We start from the raw sequence: 26,683 nt of genomic DNA on the forward strand, positions 1-26,683 counted from the left end.
TCAGAAAATAGAAACTTGGAAGTTACAATTAACCTTAGAGATTGCATCTCTGAACTGGCAAAAGTTTGGACAAACGATGTCACTGAATACACTATTCAAAATTGTTTTTCGAACGGCGACTGGACAAACAAGATGAACTGCCCCTTTCACAACTGAAAAACTTTTGGACATTATTAGAATCGTCCGGAAACATCGAAAATGAAATAAACACTGGATAGTTATGTTTATATAGATCGAGATCTGACTACAGCAGAACATCCAAATGAAGATGAAATACTGCTGAACAGCGTTAGACGCAACCATGATCACGAAGAAATTAACAATGACGCTGAAGACACATCAGAACAATGCTTAGAAAAACCAACTCTCTAAGAAATGATTAATGCTTTTAAAACGGTTCATATGCGTCTACAGTTTTGTGAAAATGTTCCTGATAATGTTTTTAATGCTCTGAACAAATGTGAGGTTTTCTTTGAGAATCAGACAATTTTTTAATTGTACTGTGCAAATGAAAATTACAGATTTTTTTAAATTTGTGATACTTACCGGCGAAAATTGTGTAAACGTGATTTAAATGAGTATGTTTTTGAAATAAAATACATTAAAAATAAATGTAGATCCGTTTTCATTTTCTAATTAGCTAACAATTCTCTGTATAACGAAATTTCTCTATAACGAATTTTTTCGCTGGATTTATCGAATTCATTATAGGGAAGTTCGACTGTATATATATATATATTATATATATATAATATATATGCAATATGCATATGTTTCTCTGTGTGTGCATATATGTATGAACACTGGGTTTTCTGAAAAGAAAATTCAAAGTTTTATGTTTAAATCAACTCAACTCTATTCTTAATTTTACATAAATGTATAATAACAACTTTATCATCAATTTGCTATACATAGAACAAATAATTTGACCAGTTCCAATGGGTCCTTTTTGAGGGCCTCTCTGGAACTGATGTACAGACCCCCAGGGGTGTGCGGACTGCAGTTTGGGAAACGCTGACATGGAGAGTTGATCGCTGTACTCTCCTCCACCTATCCCGAGCTCTGTTCATATCTAGATTAGATTATGACGCCTCAGTTTATGACTCTGTTAGCGTGTCTCAACCCAGTACAACATAATGCACTCAGGATTGCTCTTGTGGTATTCAGGACATCGCCAGTCCAAAGCCTATATATAGAAGCCAGTGAACATCCACTTCACCTTCAGAGAAAAATGCTGCTCCTTAATTATGCACTTAAAATACATAGCCTTCCTTCTCATCCTATCTAGTCATACCTCTATAATCTTCAATAGGTAAATCATTTTAGAAATAAACTTTATGAAAACAAACCTACAGGAATTTGCGTACAAGAGCTAATTCAGCAGTGGAATATAGATCTGACCAATGCTCATTAAGGCAGAAAATTAATACAGCATCCATGGAAATTGTGCCTACCCTTATGTGATAACTCCTTCCATCGTTGGAGGAAACAGTCCCTGGACAATCAAACCTTTCACATGCAACCCACTCCTTAACAAAACCATGTTTTGTGTCCTTCAGAACGCCATTGCTATCTAAATGTCCGTGGATTGCATTCTTAATCATTGCCTCAAAGATTTCCCCTACTACTGAAGTCTGACTAACCGGTTACTGACTTCACTTTTAGAACTACCTTTATGTATTGTTGATACGTTGGCACTTCTCCAATACAAAGGAATCTCTCCCAAGTCCAAAGATGCCCTCATAATTAACCTCAGTGGATCTATACATTTTTCTGCTACCTCCCTCAAAATTTCTGGGTATGCGCCATAAACTCCAGGAGCCTTCCTTGCCTTTAAGCTTGAATTTCTGATAAACAGTCTTCTGTAATTTCAAAATCACTACTCTCATATGGCTGAGCCTCATACACAGCCTCTCCTCAGCATAAAGGGTCTTTTGTCAGTAAAGACTGATGTGAAGTATCTATTTAGTTCATCAGCTGAGTTATTTAAGACTTTCCCACACCCAGTGCACAAGGGTCCAGCCCAATTTATTTTCTTCTTCATTTTTATTTTAGAAATAAACAAGGAGTTACCTTTTATTCAGTCAGTAGGATTTCTTCTTTACCAATTCTCCTTATGCGAATAAATTGCGAAATGATACGATACATTAAAACCAGATTACATAATTTAAAACTCATAATGTGTTCTTCACTATTGACACACGGGCAGTCCAATATTCTAGGATCACAGTGGTGAACCCCAACCCGATCCCACAAATATCAAAAAACCCCATGCAATTTTTTAGTGGTGCATTTTAAATTCATTGTTTTGTCGTACTTTTATCTCATTTTAATAGTATTTCTTTCGTATTTCAAATTCGCGTTTATGACAAAATGCCTCACTAAAGGTTGCATGGGGGTTTTGATATTTCTGGGGTCGGGTTGGGGTCCACCACCATGATCCTGGAGTATTGGACTGCCCATGTGTCAGTAGTGAGGAACACATTGAGTTTTAAATTATGTAATCTGGTTTTAACGTATCATTTCATAATTTATTCGCATAAGGAGAATTGGTAAAGAAGAAATCCTACTGACTAAATAAGAGATAACTCCCTGTTTATTTCTAAAATATTGAAATAGAACATAGGAAAAATTGAGCTTATGTAAGCTCTCATTTATGAAATATATTTCTCCTTCATTGTATTCACATACATTGTGAATACTGTTGTTGTGGAAGTTGATACCTTAAGAGGGAATGGTTGTGTGATTTTTTTTTTTTTTTTTTTTTTGGCTGATGATACATAAGCTCATACTCTTGCTTTCTTACATCACATGCCACTATTACATGAAAAATTCCTTGTCTCCATTCTTTACTCTCTTAGCCAGTGCTTTCTCATACTCAGCCTTGGCCTCCCTAACCTTATCTGTGGTACTATTACAGATCATCTTGTAACTGTTGTAGGCTTCAGTATTTTTCATTGCTCTGTAACTTTCCCATGTTTTTTTTTTTTTCTGCTCTATTAGACTGGCTAGCTGTATTCACCCATCCCATCATCCTCCTTATGCTATATTATCTTAATGGTATATGTGTTCATGACTTCTGCGATCATTGCTTTGAAGATATTCCATGATTCTTATGTATTCACCTTTCTCTACAATCTGTAAAATTATATATGTCAGCACCTAAAACTGCAATAGTCCACTTTTCTAAAATTAAAACCCTTGCCTTTACCTTTAACTACTGCAACTCTTTCCAGCTAATGACTGCGTGATCAAAGTCCTGTGATGTCATATGATTTGGGAGTAATGGTGAGGTCAAGAATATTCTTACCCCTATTATTTTCTTTAACATGCTGGTACAAATAGTAATCATGTAGTTTATTTAAAAATTTTGTTCCCCATGCCAAGGTTTTCACCCACTTATTCTCAGTTAGGGGCAGATTGAAGTCACCCATAATAAGACATTCATTCACTCTTTCTTTCCCATTCCATCTGGAGAGATGGAATGGGCAAGCAAGAGACTCTCATCATACTCTTCACAAATTTCTGTTATCTTCATCCCTAAAAACTTTGCGTATGAATATAGATGAAAATTGTTTCTGAGTTGGAATTTTTGCTTAATATCAAAAGTTATATTTAATGTTGGACAATCAATTAAAAATAAGAACAAATAAATGTTTTAATATTTAAAACATTTATTTACAAAGATTTAATTTTTGCAGATTTTCAAAATTCCAGAAGAAATTCACTCTACAGAGTGAGTTTCTTCAAGCAACACAGATTCAGCAGATTCACCTGGGAAATGGTTAAAGGCCAATTAATTAGGTGATTTTCTTCAAAAACAATGATAGGAGAGGAGTATCTTGATATTTTTCAAAACAAAGCTTTTACAAACATTCTAAATGAACAGTGAGAATATATGAAATGGTTTGAGCAGTATGCTAGCTCATTACAGCCATACAGCCAGAGAACAAGGGGATGAATGTTTACTGAACATTGGATTGGAAGGTGGAACCAGTGGAATTGGTTGCCATGATTCGTCTGACTTTACACCTCTGGACTTGTGAGATTATCTCAGCCAGATTGTATATCACATATCAATGATAATTGATGTCAAGCATGCATATTAAAGAATGAATTGTTGCTACATCTGATGAGATCACTCCTAAACTATTTGTGCTGTGCTCCTGAACCAGAAAAAAAATTAACATTGTTGTGCTCATGCAAATATTAAACATGCTTTCTAACAGTTTCCTCTGGTTTCAGACTTATAGGACACCCTGTATTAGTAATTGTGTCTTCATACACTATTTTACAATATTGTGGAGCCTATTTAACACAAAATATTGGTTAACATGAAACATTGTCCATTCTGAGGCCTATACTTTTCATTGTACATTTATTTGATTAATGCTAAATGTCTTAACCAAATACCTCTATTAACAATTGTTTCTTTAGTTTTAGAAAAATAAATGTGCAAAATTTTTTGAAAAGCATAAAATAGCATTAAGATCTCCTTGCCCACCCTCTTCTCAAAAAAAAAAAAAAAAAAAAAACCTCGACATCCCCACTGAAACTGGAGCCATCTATAATGCCACTTTCCAACTACAATGTTATTTCCCACAAACAAATCCTTCTTTTCTCCCTTATATCTGCTACCAGATATAATATATGCAGTTTTCTCCCTTTTTTTTCCCTTATAGGATCATATAAACAAAATTTCTTGTAATGATAGCCAGTCAGTGCTGAATGTGTGAATGAAATGTTGACTGTATTTAAAAAAGTTAGGTTACAGAGCTCTTGTTGTCTATAAGTTTCAGTTTCCATATTAAAAACAGCCAGTAAAATCCATAAGCAGAATGCACTATTGCTGAAAATTGTTGTCAGTTATGCACCAAAAACAGGCATCTGCTGACATTTCAGGATTCCAGATTCAAACTGACTGACTATCACAAGAAATTTTGAAAAACTAATTTTCATATTTGAAAATAGTAAGTTTAAATTGGAATTGAAGTGTCTAAGTACAGCAAAGTACAAAGATTTAGATGCTGCATTACTCATATGGCTTAAGTAAAGGATGGACCCAGAATGCCCAAATGTTCTGTCCCTGTTTTGGTACTTAAAGTAAATATGTTAGATATAGAGTTGGAAATTCAGTAATGCTCTAATCGTGGAAGGCTGAAACAGTTTGCAAACAGGAATTATATTGTTTTTAAGAATGTTTATGGTGAATCATGGGATATTTCTCATGTAATGATGTCAGACGGTGTAACTTTTACTTTGCCCTCACTGCTGAAAAACTACACAGCCAAGGATATTTTCAGTTCTGATGAAATAGAAATTTCTTTTGGTTGCCTTACAGCTAAAACTTTGGCATTTAAAGATGATCAGTGTGTTTTCTTGGTGGGGGAGGGTAGGTTGCTGTGATGGCAGCTCATAATTCTGATAATTCTGAAAAGCTTCCTGTCTTTGTTATTGAAAAGTTTCTAAAGCCTTGCTGTTTTAAAAGTGTTAAGAAATTGTCAGTGGAATATACAACAAATAAAAAAAGGCATTGGATAAATTTTTTTTATGTGAGCGGTGCAAAGATTTTTGATTATTGACAATTCTGCTCATCTGAAAGTGAAAAACGAAATCAATCAGTTAACAGGGTTTAGCATCTGAGGGGTAAATATGGATTAAAGGATTAAATTGATTTTAAAACAAAATCACACAATCTGCCATAATGAACAGAGGAAGAATATACAAGGAAGAATATACACTCTCACACGCAGTTGGAATTACTGCATAATAATATCAGTGTAATTTACTTTATGGGGGATTGTTTAATTTGTGGACTGGTGCAAGATTTTGTTTACCATTCAAACTTTCCATAACTACCGCTAGAGGCACTCTCCCTGATTGCTACTGAGCAGACTCTGTTTGCACATGCCAGTACTTGTTGAGGTAGTGTTGCGTGAAAAGAGCTTTTTAGCCACTTGTCACTGATGATTGTTTTGAAGAATGCATCATGTCGGACATACAGATTGAATGGCAATATGTGATTTGTTATTGTGTCAGACAGGGCTTAAATTCATCGGAAACAGTTAGAAAGAGATGAATGAAACATGTGGTATTGAGTGTCTTGGTAGGATGGCCATATTTAAATGGCACAGGCGATTTAGTGAAAGCCATGAGTCTGTTGTAGATGACCCAAGGTCTGATCAGCCTTCCCCTTAAAAACTCCTGAGAAATCGCAAAAGCCCAGGAAATCTTGGGTGAAGACAGGCAAATTACAATTAGCTGTCTTGAATTAGCTGTTAGAATGCCCATTTCATATGATAGTGCTCACAATATTGTGAAAGATCACTTGAAAATGTTGCAAATCTCTGCCCATTGGATTTCACACAATTTGACTCCAGAACAAAAACAGAAAAGAGTAGACTTGGGGAAAGAAATGCTTGATCATTTTGAAACACAGGGTCAAAACTTCTTAAATGGAATTGTGACTTGTGATGAAACTGGGATTTTTCACTGTGATCCAGAGACAAAACAACAGTTGAGTGAGTGGAAGCATTCTGATTCACCAAAATCTAAGGCATTTCGAGCTTCTCATTCAGCTGGCAAACAAATGGTTTTTGTGTTTTTTGACATAAAAGGCATTCTTGTTTGTGCCTACACCTTTTGTGCCTCATGTAACAGCTATGAATAAGGAAGCATACTTTGAGGTTCTCAGAGTCAAACTTTGCCTTGCCATTCGTGAGAAACGTCAAGAACTTTCCAATATTGAAGTAGTTCTCTATCACGACAGTGCTGAACCCCATAAGGCTAATTTTGTGCAGCCAGTGATCACTGCCATAGGTGCCAAGATTCTAATACATCCCCCTAATTCACCAGACTTTGCCCCATGTGATTTCTTCCTGGTTCCATGTCTGAAGAAATCTGTAAAAGGCAAGCATTTTGCATCCGACAATGATGCTCATAGAGCCACAGCGGAAAACCCACAGGGGATTTCGCAGTCTTTCGAAAAATGGCTTGCAAGAAGCATTTAATGTATGAGTACAACAGTATCCAAAGTGTGTAATGTTCAAGGGAGAGTATTTCAAGGAGAAATCCCCAGAAGATTTAGATGATGACAGTTAAGATAAGATCTTGCACCAGTCCATAAATTAAATGATCAACCCTTATATATTGTATTTCTGTTTTATATAAATTTTCTTCTCAGGTTTAAGATTTCTTTTGGTCAATTTATTTATAGAACAAGAAGAACGTCAAAAATCTCCAGGCTACTGGTGGAGAGAAGCAGAAAAGCGTAGAGAAGAAAGCATCCATTTGGAATTTGAAGAACGAGAAAGGTATTTTTGAAATAATATTTTATTTTAATGAAAGTAAGCTGATTTCTGGCCTTTTATGATACTTATATGAAGTACTGTATACAGTTCTTTTTTCAATTTAGTAGTGTATATAGTGAACAGTATATTTTAAAAAATTAATAGTTTTTTGTTTTTTTTTTTTTTTTTTCCCAAAAAGCTTGTTCCCCTTTTATTTTGTTATGGCAAATAGGTTATTTTTTAAAAGACTTTTAATTGTGACACGTGGATGTGTGTGTGCACAATGCCGCACTCATACATACAAAATGTAATGTTTGCTTAAACACAGTTGATCAAACTGAGTTTCTCCATAGGTGAAGCAATCTAAATTAGGGTTGTCTCGGACAAATAAATAGAAATATATTTTGTGAAAAATAAGGCCAAAAGCCATTCTAAACAAAGAATTTCAGTAATGGCAGTTGTGCAAATCCTATCTGCCTATTTTTGAAGTTTTCCTGAATTCTTGTGTATGTTTTATGGATTTGCAGAAATTTTACTGCTATTTTCCTGTTTTTAGCCAAGTTATGTTTTCAAATATGAATATGTGTTATGAAGGTAATGATAAAGCATATGCTGAACATGTGCTTTATGCAAGAATATTTTCTGATGCTATCGAGGCAGTGTTAGGTGGGTCGGAAAATTGCTAGCTTGGAGGAGATACACAGACTAAAAGGTTAACAGTGGCTGCAGGCAGAGGCAAAAGTGATTCATGCACTGCTTCTATTGGAATGAGCAGCAGCATGGAAAGCAAGGCAGTGGAGATTTCCAGGACTGTTGGGAGTCATAGTGGAAAAAATAAATACATGGGCTGTGTTATGGTAACTAAGAGTAGAAACAGGTGCATGCACACCAATGGTAGGAGTATAGTTAATAAATTTGATGAGTTTGAAGTGCTAGTCAAGACATCAAAGACAGATATTGTTGAAATATCAGAGATGTGGTATCACACAGATATAAGCAGTGCAGAATTGGAATTTGTGAAGTACAATGTGTACATAAAGGATAGACAGGAAGAGAAGGGAAGAGGAGTTATGCTGTTAGTTAAGAAACACATAAAATCTAAGGAAGTGCATCCAATTGATGTTGGTGGACAATGCAATGTTGAGTCTGTTTGGTGTGACATAAGCACTGCAAAAGGAAAAATGAGAGTAGCTGTGTGTTATAGGCCTAATGAATCTGATTAGTATAATGAGCAATTGTGCAGAGAAAAAGAGTGAGCCAGTAAATCAGAATGTCTTATAATGGGGTATTTTAACTTTCCAGATATTGACTGGAACTTGTCGGATGGTCACTCGCACACTAGGAGGACTTTTGTGGATTTATTGGATTTATTCGAAAGGCAACCAGAGGGAGTAATACTCTTGATCTCATTATCAGCAATGATTATTCATGAATTAAGAATTTGCATATAAAGGAACCACTGGGTGACATTGATCACAACGTTCTGATATGGGAATTCCTTAAAGTTGTAACTACCATCAAGGCTAAAGGGAAGGGCTTTTGCTTTCAAAAAGGTGACTACAGGGGTCTCAGACAGTTTTTAAATTCTGTACAATGGGATCAACTGATGATGTTACCTCTAAATGAGGTAACAGAGACTTAATCTTGGAGGCTACTAGGCTTTTCATTCCAACTAAGAAATACTGTTCAAGGTTCAGGCCTAAATGGATGTCAGATGAATTAATGAGGCTCGTGGCTGAGAAGAAAAATGTATGGGATGTATATAAATTATCAGGTGACACAGAAGCCTATGGCAGACATAAACTTGTCTGTAATCAATTCACAAAGGAGGTTAGGCAGGTGAAGGCAGATTACGAGAAATCTTTGGCAAAGGATGCAAAGAAAAACAACAATGGGTTCTTTACTTATGTAAACTCTAGAAGGAAAGGGATGAATCAGATTGCACCACTTAACAGAGGTGGGTTGACTATTGATGATCATGCTCAGGTAGCTGATAAATTGAATGAGTATTTTTGCATCTACATTCACACATGAGGAGTTATTCAATGAGGGGAATGCCAGAATTTATCAAACTCTGACAGGGAGCTAACTGATTTTTTAATAACTGAGAGCAAAATGGAGGAGAAATTGTCAAAGTTAAACATAAGAAAGGCACCTGGTTTGGATGGAATCTATCCAGTTATATTAAAGGAGGCAACAAAGGAAGTAAGCAAACCCTTAGCCATAATTATGAAAGTCCATAACTTGAGTCCATAATTTGAACTCAAGTTAGGTCCCCATGGACTGGAGGTGGGCAAATGTATCACCAATCCACAAAGGGGGTTCAAAATGTGACACAAGTAACTATAGACCTGTTAGTTTAACTTGTGTTCTGGGAAAAATAATGGAGTCACTGGTTAAAGAAGCATTGTAGGATCATCTAGACAAGAATGCAGAAATAGTTAAGACACAGCGTGGGTTTGTTAAGGGAGGTCTTTGTCTGATCAATTTGATTGGATACTGTGATATGGTCACAAAGGAACTGAATGTCAAAAATAATTTTGATATATGCTTGGATTTCAGGAAAGCTTTTGAAACCGTTGCACATGGAAGACTGCTGTACAAATTGGAGAAGTATGGCATTAAGGGTAAGTTGCTACATTGGATAAAGGGATGGTTGAGTGGGAGACGACAGAGGTGGTAATCAATGGACACTGCCCTTCGTGGAAAAATGTTATTAGTGGAGTTCCCCAGGGTTTGGTGCTGGGCCCATTGTTTTGTGTATTCATCAATGATATTGATGAAGGTATATCACAATTAATATCCAAGTTTGTGGATGATACGAAGGTTGTCAGGGTTGTTAACAACAGTAAAGACAGTATGCTACTCCAACTGGATCTAGACAAGTTGGGCAAATGGGCTGAGAAGTGGCAAATGAAGTTTAACATTGACATTTGCAAAGTACTGCATATGGGTAGCAATAACCCAAGAGAAACGTACCAACTGTGTGGTACTAAACTCAGGGAAGTGGAAAGTGAAAAAGATGTGGGGTTAATTGTGTAGTCAAATATGAAATTTGCTGAGCAGTGCAGACAAGCTGCCAGGGCAGGTCATGGGGTCTTGTCAATGATATACAGTCGATTCCGGTTATTTGGGACACATGGGGACTAGTGCATTTTGGCCCGATTAAGCGACTGCCACAATTATCCGAAGTTTCACGTAAATAGTTAAAAATACAATGTACCTCCTCTCTTTACAATTAGTTCATTGTACAATCAAATCACGTTACAACGAACTCACCGTAGTAAACTACCGTTCACTATACGATGTGTAGTAAGCGCTGGTCATTGTGATCACGTTTGTGAATTGAATTTTAATTCTATTAAACAGCGATTCTAATTAGCAAAAATAGGAAGAATATTATCCACGGGCTATAAAAGTAAAGATATATTAAGCACAAATTTACCCTTTATTACCTTACCAATTAAAAAATTAAATGATACGTTAAAATCGGAAGAATATACATGATAATCGGAATAATTAATATGTTCTGTAATATGTACATACTAACCAAACTAGTTGACATTTCTGTTCACTGACATTTGTGGGTGGGGGTTAAAATTTAAAACAGTAAAAAGATAAGCAATCAATAACAAAAAACACAGCCACACAAATTGCAAGTAACACAATACGCGCAAGTGAGAACGGAGTAGCTAGTTACAAAGCTTTAAAAATAGGAATGAAGAGAAGATTCTGAAAATTATTTTTTTTTATATGATTGAAGATTCCATGGAAGTGTAAACACATTTTACCATAATAACCCACAGAATTCCAGCTGTCAGTATTATCGCAAATTCAATAAGATCGAGTTTACTATCCGTTTATGATAGATTTCACTAACAGAAAAGCCCAATAAACAGATGACTGCTAATTGTTTTTATTGTTTTATGGTTGTGACCTCCAGAAATCCGACCGAACTACGTGGTACGGTCGGAGACAATTTTGAGGTAATCTCCAGTGCTGCGGTCCCTGCCCCAATTAAACGGCATTTTGTCCCAATTAAGCGAAGTAAACCCTGGCTATTTTCTCAATTGGGTTCTGTTTTTTAAGATTTGTCCCAAATAAACGGTTGCGGCAATTAACTGGTGGCCCATATAACCGGAATCCACTGTATAGGAATTTTGCTAGCAGGGACAGGGAGATGATTATCCCGTTGTATAAGGCAATGATCAGGCCTCATTTTAGGAAAGATGTAGAGTTTCTAGAACGAGTACAAAGAAGGGCAACAAGGTGGTTCTTGAGGGGGAACAAAGGGGTGCTCTTACCAAGAAAGGCTTAAGTTCTGCAAATTGCAGCGCCTGGAGAGTGGGCACCTGCGAGGTGATCTGATCGAGCTGTATAAGGCCTTGAATGGTTTGAGCAAGCTGAATGCTGATGGGATTCTTACTCTTGCTCAGATTAAGAACCTGAGGGGGCATAGATTCAAAAATCAGGAAAGACAGTTGTAGAATAGATGTGCAGAAATTTGCCTTTAGCCAGCAGGTAGTTGATTGGTGGAACAGACTTCCATCTTTTGTTGTGGAAGTTGATAGACTAAATAAATTTCAGGCTGAGCTGGACAGGCATTTGGAACGATTGGAGGGGTGGAATGGGATGGTTTTTTTTTTTTTTTTTTTTGTGGCTGATGCTGCATAAGCTTGCTTTCTTGCATCTTATGCCTCTGCTAATGCTAATGTGATCCACTATGTGATTTTAGGTTTTTTAGTCCATTGCAGTGTGTGAACCACTGAACCAAGTAGGAATAGAAGTTTGCCCCCAGACATTTTAAAATTTGTCTAAAATATTTTAGTCTAAATGTATATACAAATACGGAGTCCTTTCTGATTTAAAGGTAGACCGTGTTAATAAAAAGATTAAAAAACCCTGATCTGTTTAATCACTAGTGACATCTTCATTCTTTCTAAGATTTGTGCCCTAGTCTAGTTTTTCCTAAAGTGCTTTGGGTTAATTCCCCTAATTATTTGCTTCTGAAAAAGATATTAGGAACGTGCAGCACACATGAAGAATCACAGAAATTAAATTAATTAATTTCTCCATTGTTTTCTCCAAATTTTTCTCTGTTTTATCCAAATGTATCTTTCTCCAACTGTCATATGTATACTTCCAAAAAAAAATCATCCATTTCATATATGGAGAAATTCCAAAGTAGTTTGCACCTATTCATGTGGATATTTCGGCCATTATTGCAAAAGAAGATATTTTTTATACAAAATAGGCTTGACCAAGCAGCTAGATAGTGTTCATGGAGTATGTGGAACTTTGAACTATGATAGTAAAGTGGATCATTGCTGTAAACTAATGTTTAGTGCAGATTTTCTGAAAAAAAATAGCAAGTATACTACTGCTACTCCTGTAAAACATAACCGTGGTTGTCCACACCTGGACATGGTTGTGTATAGTGTTCTACATCAAGCCTATAGATAAAAATAAAATAAATTTTCTTTTTATACTCTTGATAACCACACAAGACAGAGAATACATGAGCAGCACCATATTTATTAATCAGACCAGCTTGAACCACAGTTACTCAAGCAAAAAATACTGTTCAAGGTTCAGGCCTAAATGGATGTCGGATGAATTAATGAGGCTCGTGGCAGAGAAAAAAAATGCATGTGATGCATACAAATTATCAGGCGACACAGAAGCCTTTGGCAGATATAAGCTACTCTGTACTCAAGTCACAAAGGAGATTAGGCAGGCGAAGGCAGATTACGAGAAATCTTTGGCAAAGGATGCAAAGAGTTCTTTACTTATGCAAACTCTAGATGGAAAGGGATGAATCTGATTGGTCCACTTAACATAAATGGTTCAACTATTGATGATCCTGCTCAAGTAGCTGATAAACTGAAAGAGTAGTAGTAGCAGTGGCATGTGATGCAAGAAAGCAAGTGTATGAGCTTATGCAGCATCAGCCAAAAAAAAAAAAAAATCACACCATTCCCTCCAAATGCCTGTCCAGTTCCTCCTTAAATTTATTCAACCTATCAACTTCCACGACGACAGATGGAAGTTTGTTCCAGCAATTAACCACCTGCTGGCTAAAGGCAAATTTCCGCACATCTAATCTACATCTGTCTTTTCTTAATTTGAATTTATGCCCCTTAGGTTCGTAATCTGAACAAGTGGAAGGATCCCATCAGAATTCAGCGTGCTCAACCCATTCAAGGCCTTATAGACCTCAATCAGATCACCGTGCAGGTGCCTAGTCTCCAGCCACTGCAATTTGCAGAACTTAAGCCTCTCTTGGTAAGAGGATCCCTTCATTCCCCTCACCAATCTTGTTGCCCTTCTCTGTACACGCTCAAGTAAATCTACATCCTTCCTAAAATGAGGCCTCCAAACCTGTATGCAGTACTCAAGGCGTGGCCTGACCATTGCCTTATACAGAGGGATAATCACCTCCTTTTCCCTGCTAGCAAAATTCCTATATATCATTGACAAAATCCCATGACCTGCCCTCGCAGCCTGTCTGCATTGCTCAGAAAACTTCATATCTAACTGCACAATTACTCCAAGGTCTTTTTCATTTTCTACCACCTTAAGTGTACTACCACACAGTTGTACATTTCTCTGGGGTTACTTCTACCCATATGCAGTACTTTGCATTTCTCAAGATTAAACTTCAGTTGCCACTTCTTAGCCCATCTGCCCAAATTATCTAGATCCTGTTGCAGTAGCACACGGCCATTACTGTCATTAACAACCCTGCCAACCTTTGTATCATCTGCAAACTTCGACATTAAGCCTGATATATACCTTCATCAATATCACTGATAAATATACAAAACAACAGTGGACCTAACACCGAACCCTGTGGGATTCCACTAATAACATTAGTCCAAGAAGAGCAGCACCCATTGATTACCACCCTCTGTCTTCTCCCATTTAACCATCCTTTTATCCATTGTAGCAACTTACCCTTAATACCATTCTGCTCCAATTTGTACAATAGTCTTCCATGCGCAACAGTGTCAAAAGCTTTCCTGAAATCCAAATATATGATATCAAAATTATTTTTTGCATCCAGTTCCTCTGTAACCACATCATAATATCCTATCAAATTTGTCAGACAAGACTTTCCCTTAACAAACCCATGCTGTGTCTGAATTATTGCTGCAGTCTTGTCTAGATGATCCTGCAATGCATCTTTAACCAGTGACTCCATTATTTTACCCGGAACAGAAGTTAAACTAACTGGTCTGTAATTACTCGTGTCACCCTTCGATCCCCCTTTGTGAATTGGGGATACATTTGCACATCTCCAATCCGTGGGAACCTCTCCTGAGTCCAAGGATGCTCTCATAATTATGGCGAAGGGTTTGCTTAGTTGCTTTGCCGCCTCCTTTAATATAACTGGATAGATCCCATCCACCCCAGGTGCTTTTCTTATGTTTAACTTCAACAATTTCTCCTCCACTTTGCTTTCAGTTATTACAAAATCATTAAGTATCCTGCTACAATTTGATAACCTTCTGCCATTTTCAAACCTTAATAATTCCTCACGTGTGAATGTAGATGCAAAATACTCATTCAGTTTGTTTGCTATCTGAGCAGGATCATCAACAGTCGAACCATCGATGTCAAGTGGACCAATCAGATTCATCCCCTTCCTTTTAGAGTTTATATAAGTAAAGAAATCCTTGTTGTTTTTCTTAGCATCTTTTGCCAAGGATTTCTTGTAATCTGCCTAACCTCCTTTGCGACCTGATTACAGACTAGCTTATATCTGCCGTAGGCTTCTGATTCGCTTGATAATTTATATGCATCCCATGCATTTTCCTTCTCTATTACCAGTCTCATTAGTTCATTAGATAACCATTTAGGCCTAAACCTTGAACAATATTTCTTAATAGGTATGAAACTTTTAGTAGCTTCCACTATTAATTCCTTGAATGCTTCCCACTTAGAATTTTCTGTTGGTAACATCGTCAGTTTATCCCACTGTACAGAATTTAAAAACTGTCGGAGACCACTGTACTCACCTTTATCTGCAAATTCTTAATACACGAATGATCACTGCTGATAATCAGATCAAGAGTATTACTTTCTCTGGTTGCCTCTCGAACATGCTGCTGCAGAAAACAATCATCCAATAAATCCACAAAAGTCTGACTAGTGTGTGAGTGACCAAACCACAAGTTCCAGTCAATATCTGGGAAGTTAAAATCCCCCATTATAAGACATTCCGATTTACTAGCCCACTCTATTTCTCTGTACAATTGTTCATTGTACTCATTCGAGTCATTAGGCCTATAACACACTCCTACTCCTATAACACACTCCTAATTTTTGCTTTCGCAGTGTCACACCAAACTGACTCAACAGTGCACTGTTCATCTATATCAACTGGATGCACTTCTTTTGATTTTATGTTTTTCTTAATTAACAGCATAACACCTTCTCCATTTCTATCCTGTCTATCCTTTCTGTACACATTGTGCTCCCCAAATTCCAGTTTAGCATTCCTTATATCTGTGTGACACCACGTCTCTGCTATCCCAACAATATCCGCCTTTGATGTCTTGACCAACACTTCAAATTCATCAAATTTATTTACTGTACTTCTAGCATTGGTATACATGCAAGCATACATGCTCCTACTCCTATTCTTAGTTACCCTAACACATCCCATATACCCACCTATTTCAGGATGACTGCCATCCGTCCCTGAAACCCCCAACATCCCACGCTCAAGGTTACTACTTATTCTAATAGAAGTTGTGCAAGAATCACCTTCACCTGGTGCCTATGGCTACTGTTAAACTATTAGTCCTTGTATCCCCCCAAGCTAGCAGTTTTCCGACCTAACACTGCCTCGATGGCATCAGCAAATATTCTTGCACCTTTTCTATTTAAGTGTATCCCATTCCTGTAGAAGCAGTCTCTCCTATTAACAAGTACAGTCCAGGCTGAAAAAAATTCTACCCCTTGAGCCTTGCACAATCTTTCCAGGGCCAAATTGATCGACAAGGCTCTCATCATATACTCCCTTCTATCGTGTCTGGGCAGAATTGCAGACACTTTCAAATTCAACCCTAATTCTCGGCTTTTGTTCAACAGTGACCTGTACTTGTTAAGTAATTCTGCCGGTCTCCTACTTCTAATATCATTAGTGCCAACGTGTACAACTATATCACCTTTTGTGCCCTTAAAAGATGATATCCGCTCTACAATGTCATCAACTTTTGCCCCTGGCAGACATACCCTGGTCCTGTTCCACCTATCCTTTTTACAAAGCATGTTTCCCGTTTCCTGCATCTACATTCACAAATGAGGAGTTATTCAAGGAGGAGAATGCCAGAAGGTTATCAAACTCTAACAGGAAGCTAAGTGATTTTGTAATAACTGAGAGCAAAGTGGAGGAGAAATTGTTGAAGTTAAATATAAAAAAGGCACCTGGAGCAGGTGGAATCTATCCAGTTTTAATGAAGGAGGCAGCAAAGCAACTAAGCAAACCCTTAGTCATAATTATGAGAGCATCCTTAGAGTCAGGGGAGGTCCCCATGGACTGGAGATGTGCAAATTTATCCCCAACTCACAAAGGGGGTAGGCGCCTCCGTAGCTAGGTGGGCAGGAGCAGCAGCGCGTAACACACGCATTTTGATTAGACTGGGGTTCGAACCTGTGACCAACGAATACGGATGATACGGAAAGGTCAGGGAATGACCACCGCATATCCCCGGAGCAATAGGATATTAGTTGCTAATGCTCTCAAATAACAATAACAAAGGGAGTTTAAAGGATGACACAAATAATTATAGACTTGTTAATTTAACTTTTGTTTCGGGAAAATAATGGAGTCACTGGTTAAAGAGGTGATACAGGATTACCTAGACAAGATAGCAGTAATAGCTCAGACATAGCATGGGTTTGTTAAGGGGAAGTATTGTCTGACCAATTTGATTGGATACTATGATGTGGTCACAAAGGAACTGGATGCAAAAAATTATATCATATACTTGGATTTCAGGAAAGCTTTTGACACTGTTGCACATGGAAGACTGCAGTAAAAATTGGAGCAGTATGGCATTAAGGTTAAGTTACTACAATGGATAATCCAGGGTCCTGAGGATAACAGGATAACTCAGAATTTTTTTTTTTTTTTTTTTTTTTGTGACTGTTGCAGCAAAAGCCTCAGGCTTCCTTGTACCATATGGCTAATTGTAATAATAATAATAATAATAAAGAGATGGTTGAGTGGGAGACGGCAGAGGGTGCTAATAAATGGACACTTCTCTACGTGGACTAATGTTATTAGTGGAGTCCCCCAAGGTTTGGTGCTGGACCCATTGTTGTTTTGTGTATTTATGAGTGATATCAATGAAGGTATATCAGGCTTAATGTCCAAGTTTGCAGGTGATACAAAGGTTGACAGGGTTGTTAATGACACTAAAGACAGTATGCTACTGCAACAGAATTTAGAAAAGTTAGGCAGATGGGCTGAGAAGTGGCAACTGAAGTTTAACATTGACAAATGCAAAGTACTGCATATGGGTAGCAATAACCCAAGAGAAACGTACCAACTGTGTAATACTACAATCAGGGAGTTGGAGAATGAAAAAGACTTGGGGGTAATTGTGCAGTCAGATACGGAGTTCTCTCAGCAGTGCAGACGGGCTGTCAGAGCAGGTCATAGAGTTTTGTCAATGATATATAGGAATTTTGCTAGCAGAGACAAGAAGGTGATTATCCCTTTGTATAAGGCAGTGGTAAGGCCACACCTTGAGTACTGTATACAAGTCTGGAGGCCTCATTTTAGGAAGGATGTAGAGTTGCTAGAACAAGTACAGAGAAAGGCAACAAGATTAGTGAGCAGAACAAAGGGGATGTGCTTACAAAGAAAGGTTTAAGTTCTGCAAGTTGCAGCATCTGGAGACTAGGCACCTGTGGTTTGGGCAGGCTCGTGTTGACGGGATAATTCCACTTGCTCAGATTAAGAACCTGAGGGGCCATAAATTCAAATTGAGGAAAGACAGTTGCAGAATAGATATTTGGAGGTTTGCCAGCGGGTAGTTGATTGCTGGAACAGACTTCCATCTGTTCTTGTGGAAGTTGATATATTTTTAAGGCTGAACTAGACAAACATTAGGAGTGACCGGATGGGTGAAATGGGAAGGGTGGTTTTTTTTTTTTTTTGGCTGATGCTGTACAGGCAGTTCCCGCTATACTCATTTCTGGGTTTACAAGTTTTTTTGTTTTTTTTTCAAGTATCAACAAAATCGTAAATATGAACATTAATTGCAATAATGAATGTTAAACATTCATAAATGCCGCATTTCAAACCATGCGCATAGCTATACCTACAGTGTACCCCGCTTTACGACATTAATCCGTTACCATTGTATCGCGAAAATATTGTAATGTGAACCCAATAACGCATTGTTTTTTGGTAATTCATTCCTCGACCTCAGAAGTTGAAATTTTGACTAACTCTCGAAAAGGTCGTTTTTGTAGTGTAAATTGTATTAGTTACCAATCGAAATCATTAAAATGCACTATACTTTCATCATTATCATATGTTCTGTTATAAGAACCAATTTTGAACTGCTTTGTGATATTTTTTTAAAACACATTTCTGGAGGTCACGACCAAAATACAATTTGCACTTTCTGGTTTATTCGGTTTTTCTGTTACTGAAAGCAATTATAAACTTGTAGTAAATTCTATATTATTTATTGCATTTGAGAAAATACTGATAGGTGGAATTGTGTGATTTTTCACGTTTGTGAAACGTGTTTCCCCTTTACTGAAATATTCAATCGTATAAAAAACAAATAAATTTTCAGAATCTTCTCTTCATGTCTTTTCTTTCTTTTTTTTTTTAAAGCTTCGTAAACTTCTTGTTACTCCGTGCAAATCGTGTTAGGTGCAATTTGTGCGTTCCGTTAAAAAATGCTTATGCATACTATTGAAATTTATAAAGAGAAGATTATCTTGGAAAGAAACGTCTCTTGAAGCATTTCTGAAGGAGAAATGACTCCTTATGCAACAAACCAACGAGTGCTGAGCCAATAATGAGTGATCAACGAGTGTGCATTTTTTTTTTTTTTTTATGAGAACCCCAAACACGAAAGGTATCAAAACCTATAGTACTTAGTACCGTGCATGGGTTGAAAGAGAAGTATGGGGAGAGGGGGATGCTGGAAACTTTGCTCTGAAGACTAAACATGGGTTGGTCGATGATGAAGAATAAACATTCTTTAACATTTGTAAGTCATAAATAATTTCTTTATTATTATAATTTGCTTGATTTTACAGGCTACATTTTCATTTCTTTGGATAAATCAATCATTGTTTAAGCATAAACTAATTAGTTAACTAATTTCATTGTTGATAACGTAACCCCTATTTTTAACATTGTCTATGGAAATTAAATTCCCGTTTTACGAGCGCTCATTAATGCTAATGTGTAGAAGAAATATTTTGTCTTGATTGTATGTTACACATTTAGAATTTCTCTTCTAAAGATATATCTTTTAATTTTAATGTTTGTTTTTAAGTAGTATTAACTAATCATTTGACCTTTCTTACATGTGTTAATTCTGTATGTAGTGTCGTCAAGAAAAGACCCAGCATTTTTGAATTGCTGTCACTTTGATGTTTGTTGTACTGACATTGGCGAGTTTGGTATCAACAGACTTGTAAGACATCAAAATTTATTATTTGAGCAAAACATATTTATTATATGATCTTTGTTCTACTGGAATTCTTGTGATTATTCTCACAGGAAATAATCACATGGGGATTCAGACCCAGAAGTATAGTTCTGAATCCCTGTGGCCAAATTCATCTTATTCCATACTGTTCTGGATATTGATTAGAGATAACCTTCTCATTAAAATGTTCCTTCAAAAACAAAGACATGTATTCACTGAATATGGTTTTGCAAGAGATTAGATAGCATTCCACCTTAACTGTATTGTCCAGAACGTTTGGTCAAACAATCCAACTTGTGAAATTGTGCACTAAGCCAGTGGTCTATGAAGTGGAGTGTGCAAGATGATCCATGGGGAGCACGAGATAATCTGCAATAAATCAATATTTATTAATTATGAAAACTTTAGTTTTTTGAAATGTAATTGAAAATAAAAGTTATAAATAAATGTTTTTTTAATACTTCATTATACGGCTTTGTTTGATCGCACGGCTTTATTTGATCATGCCATCGATCATGCACATCCAAAGTACATGGATGTGCAAATGTATCCCCAGTTCACAAAGGGGGATCAAAGGGTGACACAAGTAATTACAGACCAGTAAGTTTAACTTCTGTTCTGGGTAAAATAATCGAGTCATTGGTTAAAGATGCATTGCAGGATCATCTAGACAAGACGGCAGCAATAATTCAGACACAGCATGGGTTTGTTAAGGGAAAGTCTTGTCTGACAAATTTGATAGGATATTATGATGTGGTTACAAAGGAACTGGATGCAAAAAATAATTTGGTATCATATATTTGGATTTCAGGAAAGCTTTTGACATTGTTGCGCATGAAAGACTATTGTACAAATTGGAGCAGAATGGTATTAAGGGTAAGTTGCTACAATGGATAAAAGGATGGTTGAGTGGGAGAAGACAGAGGGTGGTAATCAATGGGTGCTGCTCTTCGTGGACTAATGTTATTAGTGGAGTCCCACAGGGTTCGATGTTGGGTCCACTGTTGTTTTGTATATTTATCAATGATATTGATAAAGGTATATCAGGCTTAGTGTCGAAGTTTGCAGATGATACAAAGGTTGGCAAGGTTGTTAATGACAGTAATGGCAGTGTGCTACTGCAACAGGATCTAGATAATTTGGGAAGATGGGTTAAGAAGTGGCAACTGAAGTTTATCCTTCACAAATGCAAAGTACTGCATATGGGTAGAAGTAACCCCAGAGAAACGTACCAACTGTGTGGTACTACACTTAAGGTGGTAGAAAATGAAAAAGACCTGGGAGTAATTGTACAGTTAGATATGAAGTTTTCTGAGCAATGCAGACAGGCTGCCAGGGCAGGTCATGGGATTTTGTCAATGATATATAGGAATTTTGCTAGCAGGGAAAAGGAGGTGATTATCCCTCTGTATAAGGCAATCGTCAGGCCACGCCTTGAGTACTGCGTACAGGTCTGAAGGCCTCATTTTAGGAAGGATGTAGATTTACTTGAGCGTGTACAGAGAAGGGCAACAAGATTGGTGAGGGGAATGAAGGGATCCTCTTACCAAGAGAGGCTTAAGTTCTGCAAATTGCAGTGGCTGGAGACTTGGCACCTGCGCGGTGATCTGATTGAGGTATATAAGGCCTTGAATGGGTTGAGCACGCTGAATTCTGATGGGAGCCTTCCACCTGTTCAGATTATGAACCTAAGGGGACATAAATTCAACTTAAGAAAAGACAGATGTAGATTGGATGTGCGGAAATTTGCCTTTAGCCAGCGGGTGGTTGATTGCTGGAACAAACTTCCATCTGCCGTTGTGGAAGTTGATAGGTTAAATAAATTTAAGGAGGAACTGGACAAGCATTTGAAGGGAATGGTGTGGGTTTTTTTTTTTTTTTTTTGGCTGATGCTGCATAAGCTCATACACTTTCTTTCTTGCATCACATGCCACTACTACTATTACTACAACATTCATTTTGTACTTGAACTTCAATTTAATTTGGTTTTGTATTCTTTTATTTGTGATCTTTTAATAAAATTATACAGGGTGTCTCAAAAATATTAGTACAAACATTTAGGGGAGGTAGGTAACAGCTAAAGGAATATGAATCTCATAGGAACCCATAACAGGAAATGTCACCGTAAGTCGGTACACGGTGCTGTTCATCAGTTCGTGAGAGGGAAAATTTCTGGTTTACTCATTCAAGCAGTAGTCGCCGCACGAAGAGCATGCATCGATATACGAACTGTGAGCTGTCAGACATGCACCTATGTATGAATTAGTAGAGGGCCCTCACGGTGTGCGCCCCCGTGCGGCACAACATCGCTTCGCAATAAATGTGAGGGCAGATATGGTTGGTGACTGCTTAGTCGGCCCATACCTGTTACCATCCCGCATGAACTCTGCTAAATATTGGATCTTTCTTGAACAAGTTGTGCCAGGGTTACTTTTTTTTTTTTTTTTTTTTTATGAAAACCCCAAACACGAAAGCTATCAAAACCTATAGTACTTAGTACCGTGCATGGGTTGAAGGAGAAGTATGGGGGGAGGGGGATGCCGGAAACTTTGCTCTAGAGACTAAACATGGGTTTCACCACTTCAAGCCTCCAATAAATAAAGTGGTGGTATTTCACCGGTTGATGAAAGTCATCTACCACCTACTTGATGATGTTCCAGCAAATGTGAGACGCAACATTTGGTTTCAACATGACGGGGCGTCTGCCCATTATGGAAGGTGTGTTCGTGACCATTTGAACAGGCGTTTTGGGCATCGATGAATTGGCTGTGGTGGACCCGGTGCCTGGCCCCCTCCACGCTCATCTGATTTATCGAGCCTTGATTTCTTTCTGTGGGGGGGGGCTCAAATCTATCGTATATGAATCGCCTGTGGAGACAGAAATGGATCTCATGGTGAGACTCTTCTGCGCTGCTGCTACTACTGTCAAAGAAACTCCAGGTGTGTTCGACCGTGTCTGCCAATCCATGCTGTGTCGGTGTCACGCATGCATCGCGTCTCATGGTGGAACCTTCGAGCATCTGTTGTAACATCATGAAATACATCCATCTCGTACTCCATTGTTAATATTATATCAAATAAATGTTTGCCACTAATTACTGTCTAGTGTCATTTCTAGACACCCCGTATATGATTTTAAATATAATGCCTTCCATGTAAATGATTTATAAATAAAAAAAAAAAAAACTTATATATTTAATTTTTTATTCCGGGGTGGGTGCTAGTCCTTTTAAGTAAAATAATGGCGCGTGACCAAAAAAGTTTGGAGACCACTGCACTAAGCCATGTGTTTTTCAGGATAGCATCTTCGTGACTGTATGTGGGGGGAGTTCTAACTGGACCACTAATGTGGAACCTATTTTTGGAGGAATGGTTGCGTAGGGACTTCGAGCATACAGAGATGGTGGCATATGCCGATGATCTTGTGTTGCTTATTGAAGGAAATACACAGATGCAACTAGACACCAGGTCACAGCAGGTTTTGTTTGAACTTAATAACTGGTGTAAGTTACATAAACTGACTGTATCAAGAACCAAAACAAGGACTATGGTCTTTAAGGATCAATTTTCGAGTAGAATACCCCCGGTTGTTAGAATGAATGGGTTGATCCTAAAATCGGCAAGGCAATTAAAATATATAGGCATTATGTTTGATGGATCTTTGACTTTCAACTCACATGTCACTTATCTATCAGAAAAGGTGAGGAAATTTATTGGGATGATTACTCGAATCACTAGAGTTGGCTGGGGAATAAAAGGTAAGGCGCTGAACTTTCTATATGAATGTGTATTTATCCCCATGGTAACGTATGGTGCACCAATTTGGTTTGAACGTGTCAAGTGGAAAAGTATTTACTAGAAAGCTCAGTTCCATTCAAAGAGTAATGCTCCTTAGGATGTGCATGGCATGCTGGGGTCGACACATGCTGTGTCGACCCCAGCTTTGCAGATTGTGACTGGAAAATTGCCTATTGATCTTCATTTATTGTATTGTGCATTGGCTTACTTCATCCGCTGTGGCATTCCCTGTTCTTTTCTGAATATACAGGTGGACATTTTGACAGATCCCAGGAAGGAAAGGACAAGAATCTGGGATGATTTGGTAAAATTCTGTCAAGAGCGTTGGAGTGTTTGTGATAAAGGGCAGATTACACAAAAATTTTTCCCAGATTTAAGAAATGCAGCCTCGATAAAATTCAAATGGTTTGCCCCAAACTTACAAGCTATGTTCTTATTAACTGATCATAGTTCGATTAATGCAAAGTTGCATGATTTAGGAATTAATGAAAGATCTAGTTGCTATTGTAGCGAAAGAGAATCATGGGAACATAGTTACAACTGTGAGGAGTACTGCGATCTACGAATTGAATTGGTATCTCGGGTTAGTATTCTTAATCTTATGGCAGAAGGCTGTGAGACAATTCTAGTTGATAAACAGGAGAATTTCTTAGGCGGAAGACTCTTCTGCATCTAGAAGCCTTGGATTTGTAATGCGGTATGGTGTATGTCAAATTACCTAAAATTCTGTGGAGGCTTGAGTCTGCTATATCCACTGCAACTCCAGCTCCTTGTGCTGGCATTTCTGTTCTTGGCAGCTCCTTGTGCTGGCATTTCTGTTCTTGGCAGCTCCTTGTGCTGGCATTTCTGTTCTTGGCAGCTTCTTGTGCTGGAATTTCTGCTCTCGGTAGCTCCTGGCACTGATATTTCTCTTTTCGGCAGCTCCTAGCGCTGCTGGTTTTCCAACAGACTGTGAACAGATGCAGATCTTTCCAATGAAGTTTGGACTTTCTCTGAAATTTAGTTATATGTATATTTTATTTCTTATGTAATTTGATTATTTTTCAATTTGTTCATATCAATGGTGGTAGATGACTCTCATCAACCGGTGCAATACCAACACTTTACTTATTGGAGGCTTGAAGTGATGGAACCCATGTTTAGTCTCTAGAGCTAAGTTCTGGTCAACCCTTCCCCATCTCTTCCATCATGCAGTATGATTAATGACTTTTGAGGTTATGATGAACATCGTGGTGAGATCCAATATTCCTTACATTTCGAGGACACATCTGTAAAACGGTGTTCGCAGGCCGGCCGCTAGTTAGTACACCGGACCGAACCTATTGGTAACTCTCTAGGAGGCTTCCGGATCAGCTAGTGTATAATCTTGCTACCTCTACTCTGCCAGATGGTGACTGGAGGGAGTCCGAGTAGTGTGTATGCGGGGAGCATTGTCGAGGCCACGTTATGTCAAGGATCTGGGTATATTCTTACCGTGTGTACGCCATATCCAAAAATTTCATTACTTCATACAGCATGTCCCACTCACTTTTTCTTACTATTGAATACACCAGTGTTTCTCAATCTTTTTACTCTCGTGGCACATTTTCCAAAGAAGAAAAATTTCGCGGCACACCTACGTAGTCATAGAAGAAGAAATTTCTAAATTTCGCGGCACACTTGGAAAATTTTGCGGCACACTAATGTGACGCGGCACACCCTTTGAGAAACACTGGAATACACCATGAATTGTCAAACTAACAGAGCAAGCTTATCTGCGAAAAGATCTAAACCTCCCATTTCACAAATATATGTGGTCTCAATTCTAATCTCAACGATGTCCATTTCCATTTGCAGTCTGACAAACCCCATGTACTTTTTCTGACAGAATTTCAGTTATTGGTTGATTCAAATACTGCTCATCTCAGTTGCCCAAATTGTTTGCTGTATGATTCCTTTCGCCTCAAAGGTGGTACTTGTGCATATGTCCGTTCTGATATTCTCTGTCAGAGACTTGGCAATTTGGAATCTCCTCTCTTTGATCTTCTATGTCTTAAAATCTCTCTACCTCATTGTGTCAAATTCATTTGTTGTCTCTACCGTTCTCCCAACTCCACTAATTACTTGGAGTTCTTTGACTTCCTCTCTTTGCAACTTGACTTTCTCCAGTCCAACTTTCCTAACAGTGAGGTAATTTTTCTTGGTGATTTTAATGTTCACAACTCCAGCTGACTTCCGTTTTCTAGTCACACCGACCCAGCTGGTCGAGATGCTGAGGCTTTTGCAATTACTAATGACCTTGCACAGATTGTTCATTTACCTACAAGAATACCGGACAATCCTAATCATACAGCCAATACACTTGATCTTTTTCTCACAAACAACCCTTCTAAGTACACATTTGAAGTGAGAGGTCCTTTAGGCACTTCAGATCACAACTTAGTGATTGTCTCTTCTCCAATGGAACCTTTATCTCATAGCTATTCCCAACCTCGTGTTGTTTGGCATTACAAGAATGCAAAATGGGATGACCTGCGAGACTTCTTTTCTTTTTTTCCTTGGTCGGATTACTGTTTCAAAACTTCTGATGTCAACGTTTCCTCAGATCGTGTCAGTGAAATTATTCTTGCAGGAATGGAATCCTTTATCCCACACTCCACTTTAAAATCTCATCCTTTAAATAAACCTTGGTTTTCCAATAAATGTGCTAAGGCTGTTCAAGAGAAGAATGTTGCATATCGTAATTGGCTTGTTTCTAATTCCCCAGTTTCATTTTCTGCCTACACCAAAGCTTGCAACAATTGTAAAGTAGTTATTAATTAGTCCAAACTAGAGTTTGAACAGGTTAATAGTAGAAAACTTGCTTCTTGCCCTAATGGTAGCTGAGCATTCTGGTCTCTTGCCAAAGCTATTGGCCGCAAC

General features: G+C 37.8%; 1 protein-coding gene across 1 annotated transcript in view; it reads left to right on the top strand.

Moving 5' to 3' along the window:
* LOC150084254 (uncharacterized) overlaps positions 1 to 26,683 on the top strand; it is a 199,888-nt gene that overhangs the window by 84,181 nt on the left and 89,024 nt on the right. Inside the window, exon 3 of the mRNA XM_090376166.1 lies at positions 7,217 to 7,313. Within this exon, the coding sequence (XP_090232292.1) occupies positions 7,217 to 7,313 (97 nt within the window). The remainder of the gene's footprint in view (positions 1 to 7,216; positions 7,314 to 26,683) is intronic.

This window comes from Mastigoproctus giganteus, chromosome 6, assembly GCF_048544385.1.
Source record: "Mastigoproctus giganteus isolate SK-2022 chromosome 6, ASM4854438v1, whole genome shotgun sequence".
Classification (NCBI taxonomy): domain Eukaryota; kingdom Metazoa; phylum Arthropoda; class Arachnida; order Uropygi; family Thelyphonidae; genus Mastigoproctus; species Mastigoproctus giganteus.